At 47.7% G+C, this 14,876-nt stretch overlaps 1 protein-coding gene across 2 annotated transcripts in view; it reads left to right on the top strand.

Annotated features, from left to right (window-relative positions):
* Nucleotides 1–13,956, top strand: part of SHTN1 (shootin 1) — a 95,464-nt gene extending 81,508 nt beyond the window's left edge. Inside the window, exon 17 of one of the 2 annotated variants that reach the window (XM_045854553.1) lies at nucleotides 12,228–13,956. In XM_045854553.1, coding sequence (XP_045710509.1) covers nucleotides 12,228–12,450 — 223 coding nt within the window. In that variant the 3' untranslated portion in view covers nucleotides 12,451–13,956. The remainder of the gene's footprint in view (nucleotides 1–12,227) is intronic. The other variant, XM_045854555.1, reaches the window with a different exon arrangement.
* The last annotated feature ends 920 nt before the right edge of the window (nucleotides 13,957–14,876 follow it).

Genomic DNA, 14,876 nt, shown 5'->3' with positions numbered 1-14,876 from the left:
CGACCTCCTGTCTCAACCTCCGCCATTTCTTTGCTCAATGTCATCTTTTAAATGAGGCCCACCCCTACCACCCTATTTAAAATTGTAACTCCAAACTTTGTAAAATCCAAACTTTGGTTCCTCCTTAACCTGCTCCATTTTTTCCCCACAGCAGTTATCTTCCAATATACTATGTGCTTGATGTATTATGCCTAATGCGTATCCTTTCTTTCCCTGCCTGGATGGAAGCTCCACGAGGGTAGGAGTTTTTTGTTTTCTTCCCAGGCATATCTCAAACGCCTGGAAGAAAGTTCTTGCCTTATGGTAGGCTCTCAGTAAATGTTTGTTGAATAAATGAACAGCATGAGTACATTTTTTAGTATCAACAAAACAGCAGAATATCAATTCATTAAAGTACTCGATTACCCAGCATCGCCCATGACTCAGCGGTTACACAGATTCATAAGCCAGATGTTAGAGACTTTCGTCTGTTGGTTTTGGTTGGCTTGTCCGGGTCTTCAAACATTTTTTTAAATGCCCAGGAGTCATTTAGGTCCAGCTCAGTCTTGCACATCTTCTGCATCTTTGTACTGAAACGAGATCAAGTTATCAGAGGCAGCAGAATGCCCCTTTGTAGAACAAGGACTCAGGTATGCTCACCTGATTGGCCTCAGGTAGGCGGGAAAGTTTGCTAATCTACTAAAAAGCATCTTAAAGTAAGAGTAGAAGCAAAGATGTTTTCTGCATAAGATTTCTGCTTAGCCAGAAAATTAGTTACCGTCAAGCTATTCCTAGAAATTTTTTTTTATTTTAATAAGTCCCTAAAATGGACATATATATGTGTATTCCAAATAATTGAGTTAACTCCTGTCTGGTGAATTTAGAGCCAGAGATACAGTCTGTGGATTTATTTCCTCAGGACTTGTGAGAAAGCAGGAGACATCAGTAATAAGTACTTAATTACAAGGATTAATTAAAATGAACATTTACGTCACCAACCTAAGCAAGGCAAGGTGCTTTTTGAAGACAAAGAAGGAAAAGATAATCAGGACTTGGAAAAGCCTAATTGCTTCTGTTTTGATAATAACATTAGAAGTATTTGCGTGCTATTATTTCTAATAACTCTAAACTATCTAGTAACAATTGCTTAAACCGAGCAGTGAATCTGAATTCATTCACCTTGGTGGGTTAGAATTCCGACAAGAATGAAGCTCACAGTCCCCCCCGACGGTCCGAGAGGTGAAGAGCTGGCCCGAGCAGGCGCGCGGCAGAAACCTGGGTTGCTCTCCCGCTCCCTCCCGTGGGCCTAGAGCAGTCCGACAGTCAGAGTGTAGTAAGACTCACTCATTCAAGCTAATCTCAACGGGTGGAGTGCTGAATCTAAAACGGAGCGCATTCCGGATCCTAGAATTTCTTTAAAGGTAACCGTTTTCTTACTTTCGGACAGCTACAGTACCTGGACACAGGCTGGACGTCACACAGGGTCAGAAAAACCAGAATGGTGTGTGTTTCCACCAGTAAAAGCCTGTAGACTGGACAGGGCAGTGACAAGGATGGGCAGTGAGATCCGTGTTCTAAACCCACGCCTGTCCTTAGACGCACAGGGTGGCAAGCAGATGGGGCTATTTCCAGAACCAAATTCTACAGTCAGGTAGCCTAGGTGGGGTTCTGACCTCGGGGTTGCCGTTTAGTGTCTCTGTGACCTTGAGAAAGCTACTTCATCCATGACTCTGTTTCCTAATCTGTACAATGAGGGTAATGATGCCTACCTTGTAGGGTTGTCTTGTAAATTAGATAATCTCTGAAATGTATTTCCACGAACTCCTGTTCCACCTCATGTTAAACTTATAGTGCTGAGCCGGTACTGTGTAATCAGGGACTAAAGCTAGAGTTGGAAGCTTAGGTACTGGACCCCCAGGGTGCTGACTTGGCCAGTTTCCTTGGGGAAGTCACGTGACCTCTCTGTTTTGTTTTTGTGGTGGTTTTTTCTGACCTAAAACTGAGGCATGCACATTAGGTACTCTCCAGGGTCCCTTTCAGCTCTGGAAGCCCCATAATCCCCCACTAATGTGGTTGCTTGGTAAAAAAAAGTGCACAGTTAAGGTAAGGAACAAGAGTTAAGTATATATATGTTCTACCCGCCACACGTCTCTCCATACATTCCAACACACACAAACCCAGAAATGCAAGATACTTGGTTTTTAAATGGCATCATCGGAACGTACAAACCCAAAGCAAAATGACTGCGACCCTTCCGAGTGCTGCTCACTCATTCCGGCCCCGTCACTGGTGCCCCAAATGCCTTTGGCCCCTTTGGATTAGGAATACCTGACCACGGACGGTATGGACGGGGTGAGTGGGTAAAGTGTGGAGTGACTGGGAGCCACTCCGCCGGTTGTAGAACCCCGAGAGCCAGCGTCAGTGTTCACTGTGCTCAAACCGTGACACGGCTCATTTTGACCCCCACTGCGTGTTCAGCGTGGGCATATGTTTCCAAGCGACGTAGGCTTTGGAACGTGGATGCGGTTTTGGGGAATAGCCATGAGTTTTGCTGCCATTGCAGATACATAGTTTTAAATGTGATACAGACACTCGGCATGCCTCCCAAGCACAGGCGCAGAAAAGTACCGTGTGGATTCAGCCAGGTGAAAGTTCCTCGGTACCCTGCCTGATTCTCCTTTTACTCCAGTGGGCGTGGCTAGTTTCAGAGCCACACCTGCGGGGCCCTCGATGAATGGGTAACTAGGAAGTGGATATTTCAGAGACAAACGTGAGTTGAACAAGAAGTGACAAATGCAGTGCACCTAGATCTGAGTAAAAGTGTCTTCCGTTTTAATCCTTGGAACACGGTGGCTCTGTGTTCCTGAGACAGGTGAAGTGGATTGGGAACACATTTTGAGGGTAAAAGCTGACATTTTACTGTATGTGTTTTCTCTTTTTTTGGCTAACATTTTGTTACTGTTCATCAGCATTTATTCATGTAGATCCACAGACGACACCACCCACGCAAGAGGAAGTGTGTCTGGGTTGCGGGCGGCAGGGTGTCCGTGTGGGTCGTAGGTGGAGGCTGTGGGGAATGGAGCCAGTGTCTGGTGTGGAAGTTCGGGGTTTTGGAATTTGCTTTTGTGACATTTTGTTGTAGTTACTGCAGTTCACTAACATTTATGAAAGCCAGGTACTTTCCTGAATAGTTGTAATTCTCCCACATGTACAGAATGGACATACCTCCATTTTAAAGATCGAAAACTGAGGCTCAGTGAGGCGAACGATTTGCCCAGAATTCTATTCCTGATCAGTAGTTGGGTCAGAGTTCATTTGAACCTGTTCATTCTATCTCCAGAGCCCATGCTTTTGAACTATAGCGTACTGCGTTGAGTGTATTAAACCTTGAGGAATGGAGGGAAGACAGTGACCTCGAGGTTTCTTCTACAGAAAGCACTGAGGTTTCTCCCACAGGGAAAGCCCCCATCAGCCCCGCGGTGCTCACGCCCGGCCCCACCCTCCCTGCTCACGCACAGGCACTGCCACCCTGGCTGTCTCCCTCTGCTTGAGGCTAACCCAAGCAATGAACATTTCTCTTGCCAAGGGGAGGAAGTGTTTCCGACTGAAACAAAGAATTCTGAAAGGAGAGTCCGTCTGAATTAACACGAAGATTTAAAGAGTACTCAGACAGAAATTGTGTTACTGTTCTTCACGTCAGACATCCAACAAAGGGGCACTGCTTCACAAGTAGACTCTGGAAATTACCGTATCAGAATACCAGCCCAAGCTACTTTAGTCTTCGGCGTAAATTTAATGTACACATTTTTAAATGTAATGATATTTCAGAACACTGAAGAATAGTTTATTCCCAGAAGTCAAGCACCTTTACAAAAATACCTGACTATCATTGGATGATATAATACAATAATATAGGGCTGTATCACTGCAAATCCTGTTGTTCCATACATTCTACAGCCAAAATAAATTTTGTTGTTGTACTCACTTTATGCTGTACCTCTTTGAGGTACAGCTCCTTCTTTGGTTGATTACCAGCCAGCTCCTTGACATTTTGCTTAGGGTGCATGGGTCATCTTATGTTAGGACAGCTCTGTATCAATAGGGCAGGACGAGGGGGGCCTTCAGTGTGGAGCAGATCTTCAGAGTCCTGCAGGACAATCAGGCAGCGGTCCAAGAGTACCTTATCTTCTTGCCCTCTGGCTTTTTTGACTCTTAATATCTGGATGCGGCCCTACTTGTCGGTGATGAGCTTTATTCATTCTTGTTCACTTTTTTTATTGGTTACTTTCAGGAAGGTGAATGTCTCCCTGACAGTTTCAACTAAATAAAGCAGCCAGCCTCAAAGGTGATTTTTCATTACATCTAGTTACAGTACTTCTATGAAACTTTGCTCCAAAGGTGAGAATCCTTTTGGACGTGAGCTCAGGATCCACTGTAATTGGGTGCCATTGGAGTGAGTTCATAGCTGTGTCCTGTCTCTCCATTGTCCTCAGAGACTTTTAAGCCACAGTTGCCGGAGACCCGCCCATCACCACTTCCCTAGTTCATCATGCTGCTCTTCACTCCCAGATCTCCCCAGAACTTCGAGCTTTGTCAGGCTCTTTTAAATTTCCCTTTTAACTACCAGATCGGCAGCTAGCTTGCCTTTTTTGTTTGGGAGGTCAAAGCAGGTCACATTGTGCCCTGGAAGAATTTAGAAAACAACAACAGCAAAAAACCATGTAGCAATTATAGGGCTTCAATTTCAGTAGAAAAATGTCCGTTTCCAATGAACCCATTTTTGTTTTAATTTGCATTTAATTTCCAGTTATACTATCTCTGAATACATGTGACTTTTAGCCCCACAGAGATTTATTTTTGTAGAGTTCATCTCGTTGGAGCCATTAACCGAATACCAAGGGTAGCTGATAAAAGAAATTTTAGATGTCTCTGGGTTAGTGCGATTAGTCAGACATTTCTGTGAGGGAAAATAATGGAATTGCCTTTCAGAGGGTTTTGAATTAAAAGTAAGATTGATTTCATCACCGTTTGACCTCGAACTGGCCTCTTCAGTTTTGCTTCATTATTTCCAGTGTGAAACTAATGCAGAAAAATAACATTGAAAAGCATTGCTCTTTTGGACTGGAGCTAGAAAATCGGCGCCTTTGATACGTGTTACCAAACAGCAGTGGAGATTCTTAACTTACTTTCAGGGAAACTCGGCTTGAATTATTCTCTCCCATATTGGTCTCAGCTAGAAATTCGTTTGGCTGGTCATGGAACTGTTCCTTGAGAGAAGTTGGGTTCGACAATCAGAACAGAACAGTTCCTTTAGCCCCCACGGTGGAAGAGGGTGCGTTCTCTTTCAGCAGTCCCACCTCCAGCCTTTCCCCGTCCCCGCCTCTCCTCCTTTCGCCCCTCCTCTGTGTGAGTGTGCACGAGGGTGTGTGTGTGTGTGTGCACACTGCGGAGGGGAGACGGGAGGGCACCTTCCCTGTACTTAGCAGACATTTGTTTCTGACAAGAGACTACCAGCCAGCAGAAGGAACTGCGTGGAAGTTACCGCTTAATCTGGTGCTCTCAGACAATTAAAGGATTTTGTCTGCTCTCAACTGCAATCTTGGTGCCGCTGAATTGTGTGCCGACACTGCAGGAAACGGCTCTGCCCGGCAAAGCGCGGCCACAAAGCCGCTCCCTGTGCGCCTGCACACGGACCATTAGGTTTGAACAACACAATTAGCAGACAACTGGATGTTCTGGAAGTTGAGATCCCCTCACTTAGTCTTTTCTTCCTGCCCCCCAAGGAGTGACCCTGTGGACTGCCCGGAAGATCCGCCGGGCACTTTGTCCCCCGCGTGTTCCGAGCCGCTGTGCCGACAGCGGCGTCTTCCAGGTTCGTGGTGGAGGCTGCATCGCACCTGGCGTTCACGTGCTGCCGTGTAGATCTCAGGATGCCCGTGAAAGTCGAGGTCCTCCCCAGCAATTGATTGCCTTCTGACATGCGCCTCCGGTGGCAAATGCCTGTGATGTCAAGGGACTCAGCGTAAAGTCTGTCACTTCTGCGTAGAGAAGCACGCAGCTTTCGGTACTTCGTAAAATTTTAAAAAACATCACTCAGTAGCCTCCGCGGGGTTTGTGTTCCCCCGTGTTTGTATGTAGTGGAGTATTTATTCAAGTAGAAGTAGCTGACTAAAACTTAAATACAACTTCAGACGTAAGGACATATTGACCTTACTCCTGACACCTCATCAACACATTTCGTCTGAAATATACTTCGTCGTGTAACTGGATGGAGCAGCTCACCGAATTCTTCATGACTTCCCATCTTAAAAGAGAGCTTAAAGTGTGCAATCTTTACCAAGTTAAAAATGCTGTTCTGAAAACTTAGAACGGAAATGGCAAGTGCTCGGGGCACGGCCCCTTTTTTGAGGAGCCTGTGTCACATGTGGTCGTTTTGTGGAAGACTCCAAGTCTCTTAAAGTACTTCTCTTCAGCAACAGTCCCTTTTAGTAGTCGGGATCCAAATGGATTTTTCACGGTGCTGGAACGTTGTGCAAAATCACAAAAAGCCTGGGAAGTGGCCCCCAAAATGTGTAACACGTTTCAGAATCTTTGACCTAAAACGTAATGAGTTCACGCGCCATCCGTGGTTGATTTTGCTGGTGAGACCGGTCCTTTCCACTGCACCAACGTGGGCCAGTGTCGTCGGAGCCTGTCTGTGTGTCCACGGCCCGGCCTCCACGACAGGAATAGAGACCCGGGCCCAGGCTTCGCCGTGTGCTCTGCGGCGTCACCCTGCACGGGGACACCCGAGCTGCCGTCACTGCCCTGCACGAACGCAGAGGGCCACGCCCACCATCGTCACCTGTTAGGAATTCGCGTTCATCCCGAGGGCGGACCCCCGTCCAGAAGCTGCTGTCGGGTTTGCAGCCACGGCAGCCCGCTGTTGTTCCCCAGCGCTTTGTCAGACTGTAAAATTGCATCTGGTTTCCCCCTCGCACAGAAGCTGACCCACACGGACAAACTCATTTATTCTCGGAGCTCAGATGGAGTTTGAAAAAAGTACCCAAAGCCAAAAGAAATTAGCTTTGTTCTACTTGCATTCAATTTAAAAGCCTTCCAATTGGTAATAATATAGGAAATGTCCTTTTATGCTTTGAAAGTCTATTTGGGGAAATTTTAGACAAGTGTTATCAAGATCTCCTGAAAAGTAGGGTGTCTGAGAGAAACAACAAAAACGACCTCCGAGGCGAAGCCACCGCCGTTGGCCGCTGTTGTGACCGGATAAAGGGCTGGGGGTGGGGGCGGAGGCGGGGGCGGGGGAGAGTAAGACTTATTTTTGCACAAGGGAAAATAGAGCACGGACTTCCTTTTTGGAGTTTTCCCAGGAAACTACTTTATGAAGACAAATTTGAATCTTTCCGTTTTCTGCCCTTGAAGGTGGTAACTGTGATTGCAGCCTTGCCCATTTTCCTTGTAAATGAAACGGAGTGCAGACCGTCAGGCTGTGCATCACGCTTGGACAGCTGCCACCGACTAATGCAGACGTCCCACTGGGAGACCGGGGAAGGACTATACTTTGATTCACCAGATTGTGTTAAATAGTCCAGCTGTTGCGATTTGAAAGATAGTTACCTCAGAAGTGAAATAGAAATGAACTTGGCATTTATGCCTCAAGCCATTTTTATACTGTTTGGCAATCAGCTTTTCAGAGGTAGCATTTTATAAAATAACTCTCACCGCTTAAAAGTTTCATTCACTGTAATGTTCAAAATGTCCCACCTTTATATTATCAGTAAAATTAAGCTTGAGTGATATGTAGAATTTGCATGAAATAAGCATTTCCCCCTCATTTCATGAGCTTTGATTGCATTCAATTGAGCTCAGAACCACGTCGATTAGGGCTCTTTGGGGCATTAGTTAATTTGAATTGCAGCCGCAACGGTAGCTAGAATGTTGTTGGAACATAATTGGAACGTGGAAAGTTGATTTTGAAAGGAATTTCATTGAATGCAAACAATGATGTGCTTTTTAAAAAATTAGAATGCTACATTTTCTCCTCATAATACAGTCTGAGAAATCACCGAGTCCTTCGGAAAGTTCAGCTCTGGCAGTACTGTTTGCAGTTGTTGCGGTTCTTCCGGTACCAGTACAGTTGGGAGTCAAGTCTTTCCTTCCATCGGCAAATGGCCTCACCCGTCCCCGGCCCACTCTCTGGCCCTCTTGCAGCTGGGGACACGTCGCTGCTCTCCGAAAGGGCGCCCAGCTTGTGCTTGCACTACCAGGCTTCTTCATAGCGTAGCAGACATTAGCATATCATCTCCTAGCTTTTATTTTGTTTTTGCCTTTTCACGTTGTCTTGAAATAGCCCTTGGGCAGATAATCTAAAATGACCTGTGAGAATATCTATTTGAATAGATTGTAAATGACTACTGGTCCGTGGTGGTAAGAAAAAATATATATATTGGACAGGAAATCAGGACTCCACAATTTTAGTCCTGTTGTCTGCTGTTCACAAGTTGTATGGCCTAGGACATCATTTCACACATGTCTTTGGTGTCTTCATTTGACGAATGAAAAGGGGTCGGTGATCCCTGTCACCTTGACCATCCCTGATGTTAACTCTTACTCTATCTGACCCGTAAATTCCAAGGTTACTTGGAGATTTTGCAGGATGCAGGAGGTCTGCCGTACTTTTCGGTGAGTGCTGACTTTGAATTCCTAGTTTGTGGTCATTGCCTTTAGCTGCAGAATTCAAGTAGAAAGACTGACCAGAACACCATACCTATCGGATTCCTGTTGGATTGTTGCATTTGAGTGCCTGGAATTTTTGCCTTGGGGGAGAAACTTCAGATTTAGCCTCCTCAAAGCCGCTGCTGCAGTTGCCAAGAGCAGGAGCCTGGGTTCCTGGCAGTGTTCCTGATGGGGCACTCTCGCCCTTCGCATGGAAGGGAGTGGAGTTGGAATGAAGCCTGGAAGGAAGGCTCCTCATTCCAGAGGGCACCCTGGGCTGCTGCCCATGGGAACCAGGAATGGACCCGATGTCAACCCAGGAGGAACCACTGATACAGGTCACAGAGGGGAAAAATAAAATAAAATAAAAAGCAAGGGTAGCTTGAAGGGATGGACTTTCTGTTTACTTATCGGAAAGACACCTCCAAAATCAGGGATGCAGAAAGAAATGATCAAACCTGCCAAAATTAGCCTGTGGCATCATCACTTTTTACGAGAAGATGCCTTTGGCGAATAGCGTGGTGCTGTGAGAAAGCAGGCGCACGGCGTTGGAGCTCCCGATGGTCACTGAGGCTCTGCCACTGGTGAGCTGTGAGTTCAGGCCAGGCCCTTCCCCTCTCCAAACGCCATTCTCCTCATCCGAAAAGGACAGGTTGGGCCAGATGGTCACCGTGGTCCCTTTTAGTCTTAGCCCACCGGAGTCCCAAGTCAGTGCTCACCAACCTCGGGAACTCCGACTCGCAGTGCACAGATTCGGGGAAATCGCCCACTGTGCCAAGTTCAGTGCTAACCAGCAAAGGAGCTCTCCCACTGCAGCCCCAGGTGATTCAATAGTAGATTCATCTGCAGTGGAGAAGCTTGCTCCAAGAAAGAGGAAGAATTCTCTGGGCCGAGCCAATTCCAGGACAATTTCAGCCTGACAATACGAGGTTTCCGAGTGTTCGGTTCAGTCAGCATTCAGTTGTTGCTGTTGTGAAGCCCTGAGAGCGCTTCCTGGAAGTGTTCGGCCTCCCACTGGTGAAGAAAGCTTTCTTAGGATGGGTCCAGCACCCCTTCACCTGCAGACACACGTGGGCATGGAAACCTCCTCACTAGTTCTGCAGAAGTGGTACAGGTCAGTATGGGCTGATGGAATTTGCTCACCTAGAATGAGATAAATACTCCTTCGCATGCTTAGTGCGGGTTGGCTGGCTTATATACAGTGAGCTCAACCCCAGGATGGTGGAGACAGACTGGCGGCTTGAGCTGCAGGCTCCGTGGCTTTGACTGCAGCAACCTAGCTAGGCTGGAGCTTCACTTCCTAGAATTCCCTTGTTCCCTTGAATTCCTCCGTTAGGGAAGCCGCACAAGAAATCTGCATGAGATCAAGAAGGCAGAAGTCACATAGTAGCCTTTTGTTTTAATACTCTGAAGGTTCATGCTGTTCCAGTTCACGCATGTTGTCACCTAGTTGGCATGTGGCCGCAGCTGGCCCTCGGTTTCTCCAGCTTCTCCTGTCCCAGGCCAGGTGCATGCGCATTTCCGAGAGGAAGGACCCCGGCTTATCCAGCAGGTGCTCTGCATATCGGATGTGGAGACTCCGAGAGAGCACTGGCTTGTCTGCCGCCTCTGGCCACTTTTCAGGCTGCCAGAGCTGCTGGCCTCAGGCCCAGCATCAGCTGCAGAGGCAGCAGCCTGAAACAGACCGCCTAACAGCTCCCTCCACTGCCTGGGGTCGCACTCCTGTGGTTAACCCCTCCGTCAGTTGCAGGGGTGGGCTTCTCTGACAACACCCCACTAGGTGAGGTCTTTCAGGGTGTTTCCTGGTTCAGAGAAAGTCAAACCAGGGGAACTATAGCCCATTCTGGTTCCCAGAGTAGAGTAACAGACGTCGTGAGAAGTGGATCCTCAGCCAAGGTAGATGCGCAGTGTCTTGGTGATGTCTAACGACAAGGGCATTGCCCAGTTGAGAATCTGTCCTCACGACAGCCTAGCCTGGTCACCCCTTTGCTTTACCATCTCCAAGGAAGACAGAGTTCTGCTTCAGTCACTTAGCGACACGAGCACGTCACGCAGCATAACCAGAGAGCCAGGCGGAGTGGCTTTCCCAGTTTGGATGGATCTCATAGCACTGGCTGGGCAGTAACACAGCTGCGGTCATTGGGGTTGAGGGTTTCGTGCCTGTGGTGGGCTGTGCAGGTCGTTTCCCCTTAGTGGTTGATCACCTGTCCTGTTGTTCTTGTCGTGTCAGAGAGACTCCCAGACCTGCTCACACCCGAGCCTCGGTTCCTGCCCATTCCTCACGAGCCTTTCACACAGTTAATCGGTATGCGCTCATTCGCTAACTCCACAGACGGGTCCGTGCTAGGTGCTAGCTGGCCTACACCTGTGGACAGAGCTGAACAGTCCGGTTTCGGGGTCGCTTGCACTGTATTTGCACAGTGTTTACCTATAACTGCAGTAAGTCCAACAAGGGACAGTGGGGAGTATTGAGGGGTACGAGAGCGTCCGACCAGCAGATCCGATCTGCTTCCAGAGTCAGGGAGGGGGAGCAGAAACCAGCTCCAGGTAAGGGGCTGGTAGAACCGTGGGCAGAGCCCGGCATGCAAAGGTGGGCAGGGGTTGTGCTGGCTCATGGTGCACATCCCGGCATTTACCGAGGAGACCAGATAAGTCCAAAAGGCCCCTGCCCTGCCCACTACCCACCCCTCGACCCTCAGGCACCAGGGCAGCAGCCCAGTACCTTCAGGTGGTGGCTCCCGATTGTGATTTGGGGGGGGAGGAGGTGCCAGCTGCTCGTTTCCTGACACCTGGCGTGTGTGTTCCGGGACGTCCCCCTGCACAAGGACGTTGCCACCCCCTCAGCTTGCAGAGCAGTAGCTTCTGCATCAGAAGACAGGACGGGAAAGCCTCGGTGGGAAAATAAACAGCATCTGCAATTCCGTCAGAGATTTCTCCAGAAACACGATTCTTTTTAGAAAAGGTTTATGGTAACTTAGCATTTTAGCTGGTTCCCTGGGTTCTCCCATCGGCCCTTGCTCCTCCCCTCACCCCCATTTCTGACCACATTTCTCCTCGCGCCTCGGTTGTCCGTCAGTGGTGAGGGTGATGTGCTTCCCTCGTCCGTCCGGGCAGTCCCCTCAGGGCTAAGCTGCAACCATGTGTGCCCAGGGACGCGAGGCAGGGGGTTAGCCGGCCCCTACCAGCTAAGTGAAGTCGGGACAGGAGTCGGGCCTCCGGCAGTGGGGAGGTCTGCCCGTGTCCCTGAGCTTTGCACTTCCTGCGGGGAGCATGCCATGAAGCAGGTAGGTGCATTTGCCTTTTTAACACTCCTGTGGTGAACTGCTCTGACTTTTCCTGCCTTCTTCCTTCTGACCTTGTGCTCCCAATACGTAATCTAATAGCTTCACTTTTGTAAATGCCTGGCACCTCAAAGACCACTTTGTGCATGTTGCTTAGGCTGAGAACGTGTGGGGTCTTCTGTTCGTCTGAATTCAGGAATACGAAAGTGTTTTCTCTCTCTGCTGTTCATTTTTGTTGACCTGCTCATCCCCTAGGCCTCCCAGTAGCACCGGATGGAGGAGACAGGACGTCGGCAGTGAAAAACAAGCTAAGCCGGTTGTAGTTTTAGATCCTGTTTCCACACGTGAACCCCAAACCAAAGACCAGGTTGCTGCGCAAGATCCAACTCAGCGTGAGGATGACGAAGGCGACACGAAACCAGAACACAAAGAGGACAGCGCTGAAAAACTGAGAGACGCAGACAGCTCCAGCTGCTGACCCGGAACCCAGGAGGCCAGCGCACTCAGAAGTCCTTTCCAACACGCACGGGCGTCGTTCCGGCGTGTGGGTGAGGGCTGCGGACTTTCTGTTCTTACCGCCGTACTCAGAGTAGAGGCTCTTTCCCGACGTCACTTTTATAAGTAGTTCACCTATACAAATAAGTAAGCTGTTTAGCAAATTGCACATGCCGTGTAGTTTTCTTAAATATTTATAGGGATAAGGTTTTTTTTTTCTAATTACTGTATTAAGTGTGACTTTTTTTTAGAAGGGTACAAACAATTCAGAGGTTGCTATTTTTTTAGTTAATGTGCATTACCACTATTGAAATGTGATGCTGGAAGTTTGCAGTGCTGTGGTCAATTGCATAAACAGGATGAATATCTTAAGATGATTTTAAAAGCCCCCAAGTAAGCTTCTTTTTGGATCTGACCCTCTTGATGGAGAAACGGCAGTGGCATGGGAATTGTGAGGCGCTGTGGCATACGGATTACCTTCTAGGATATACCGAGATAAACGTAAAATTCAGAGGCTGGCATCAAACCAGTAGTCCCTCAGTCAGTGCTAATTACACACGCTGTTACCTGTGGGATGAACACTACCTGCTACTGATCGGCTCCAGAGCCTCCCGAGGGCTTTGGTGGGCGTGCTCTGCTGGCCGGAACGCGGCACTCAGGTGACGCTCCAATCCTTGACTTCAGGAGGAGTGCCACGCGCTGTGTGCTGAGGTCACTGGGTTTTCTCGTGTACCGATGCGGCGCAAGCTCCGTGTTTTCTCACAGCGCTCGTTTTCTCGCTTCACTGCTGTTCTACATTACACAGTTTTGTTGTTAGGTTTTGTTTTGTTTTGTTTTTTTGTGAGAAATTAAGTGGTAGTTAGTCTGTAAAAATACAATGTTTCAGTCTACCACAGTGAATAAATAGAAATGTAATCAGGGATTTAAAAAAAAAACACAAAACTTATGCAGCGTTGCAAAGTCGATTGTTTCAAAATTGATGTTTATTTAAAATAAGTGGTAATGTGCTTGAATGCATTATTTTATGACAGTGATTCAGTAATGGTAATTTTACTATTAAAGAAAGTGAAAGGTTTCGTTTTGTTAGCAGAGCTCAGCATGTGGCTGTCAGGTGTTTCTCAGCGAAGGGCGGAAGAAAATGATCGTCATAATCGCAGTAGTTGTATTGTACTTTTTCTTGCACGTGTGCTAAGCATAGGCTTCAAGGGGTGGGTAGGCAGGTGAATGTGCTTCCTAAGCTTGGAGATAATTATCCTTCCGTAGGTTCGTTCTGCTTGCCTGTTTCATGTTCTTCCCGTGATGATTTGACAGTTACCAGTTTACTCCTGGGAAATTAAAATGTCATGTTTTCAACTGTAACTTTCCCCAACTGAATAATACTGCTCTGTGATACTCTCCCTACCGACCGCATTAATTCACTTGAACAAGTTTTGTTATGCTGTGATTTGAACTCTCCTCACCACACTTATTAAAAAAAAAAACAAAAACACCAACAGCATCCCATTAAAGGTCACTTGTGGTTATTGACATTTTTGGATGAGGTCCCCAAATTCGACATTCTTTAAAAAAAAATTATGTGAGCATTGATAACTTTAGTGACTTTTTTTTATTGTTGTTCAAGTATAGCTGTCTCCATTTCCCCCCACCCCTGCCTCTCCTCCCACCCACCCCCGCCTCCCACCCTCGATCCTGTTCCCTTTGGCTTTGTCTGTGTGTCCTTTATACATGCTCCTTGACGACCCAACTTTAGTGATTTTTAATAATCCACAAAGTGGTTTATTTTGAGGAATTTTACTCCCCGTTTCTTCATGCCCTCCCCCTTCCTGTGTCCGTCCTCAGTCCACTGAGATGCACCGCGCACATTTAGGGATGTAAGGGTGTGTGCTCTCATTCCCTGTTTCGTCACGCACTGAACAGACTAGTGCTGTTGTAAGAGCACCATCACTTCCAGGCTGAGGAGTGAGCCACGGGGGGTGGGGGGTGTGTGAGCGAGGCCGGCCGCGGTTAGTGCCGGCAGCCCGAAGGAGTGTTCTTCTCCGAGCCGCGTGCTTCCCTCCACCGTGATCACATCCCTTGAAACTAATCAGATACCAAGGTGTTTGATGTAGGATTTCACTTGCCTTTCTCTGCCTACAGTTTTCCCTCTTTCACATCAGTTTTTGGGAAGTTTTGCCCCCACTGAGGTGCCGTAGTCGACAAGCAGGCTGGGATGGGGAGACCTGGGGAGACCACTGCTTGTATCTTCTGGGTACCTGCTTAGCTTTTGGTGTAAAATTGTAGACGCCCTACTTACACTATTTTCAAGTTGGAAGGGACTGCCATGTTTGTAGCCTTGTTCTCTCTAAAAAATGGTTTATTCTGCCTTCTGTTTTAGAAATACGAATTATGTCACATCTGCCGTGGAGTTGG

Source organism: Phyllostomus hastatus, unplaced genomic scaffold (assembly GCF_019186645.2).
Source record: "Phyllostomus hastatus isolate PE091 unplaced genomic scaffold, TTU_PhHast_1.1 phas_scaffold_1066, whole genome shotgun sequence".
Classification (NCBI taxonomy): Eukaryota; Metazoa; Chordata; class Mammalia; order Chiroptera; family Phyllostomidae; genus Phyllostomus; species Phyllostomus hastatus.
The sequence above is the reverse complement of the archived record's forward strand: the minus strand, read 5'-3'. Positions and strand labels throughout refer to the sequence as shown.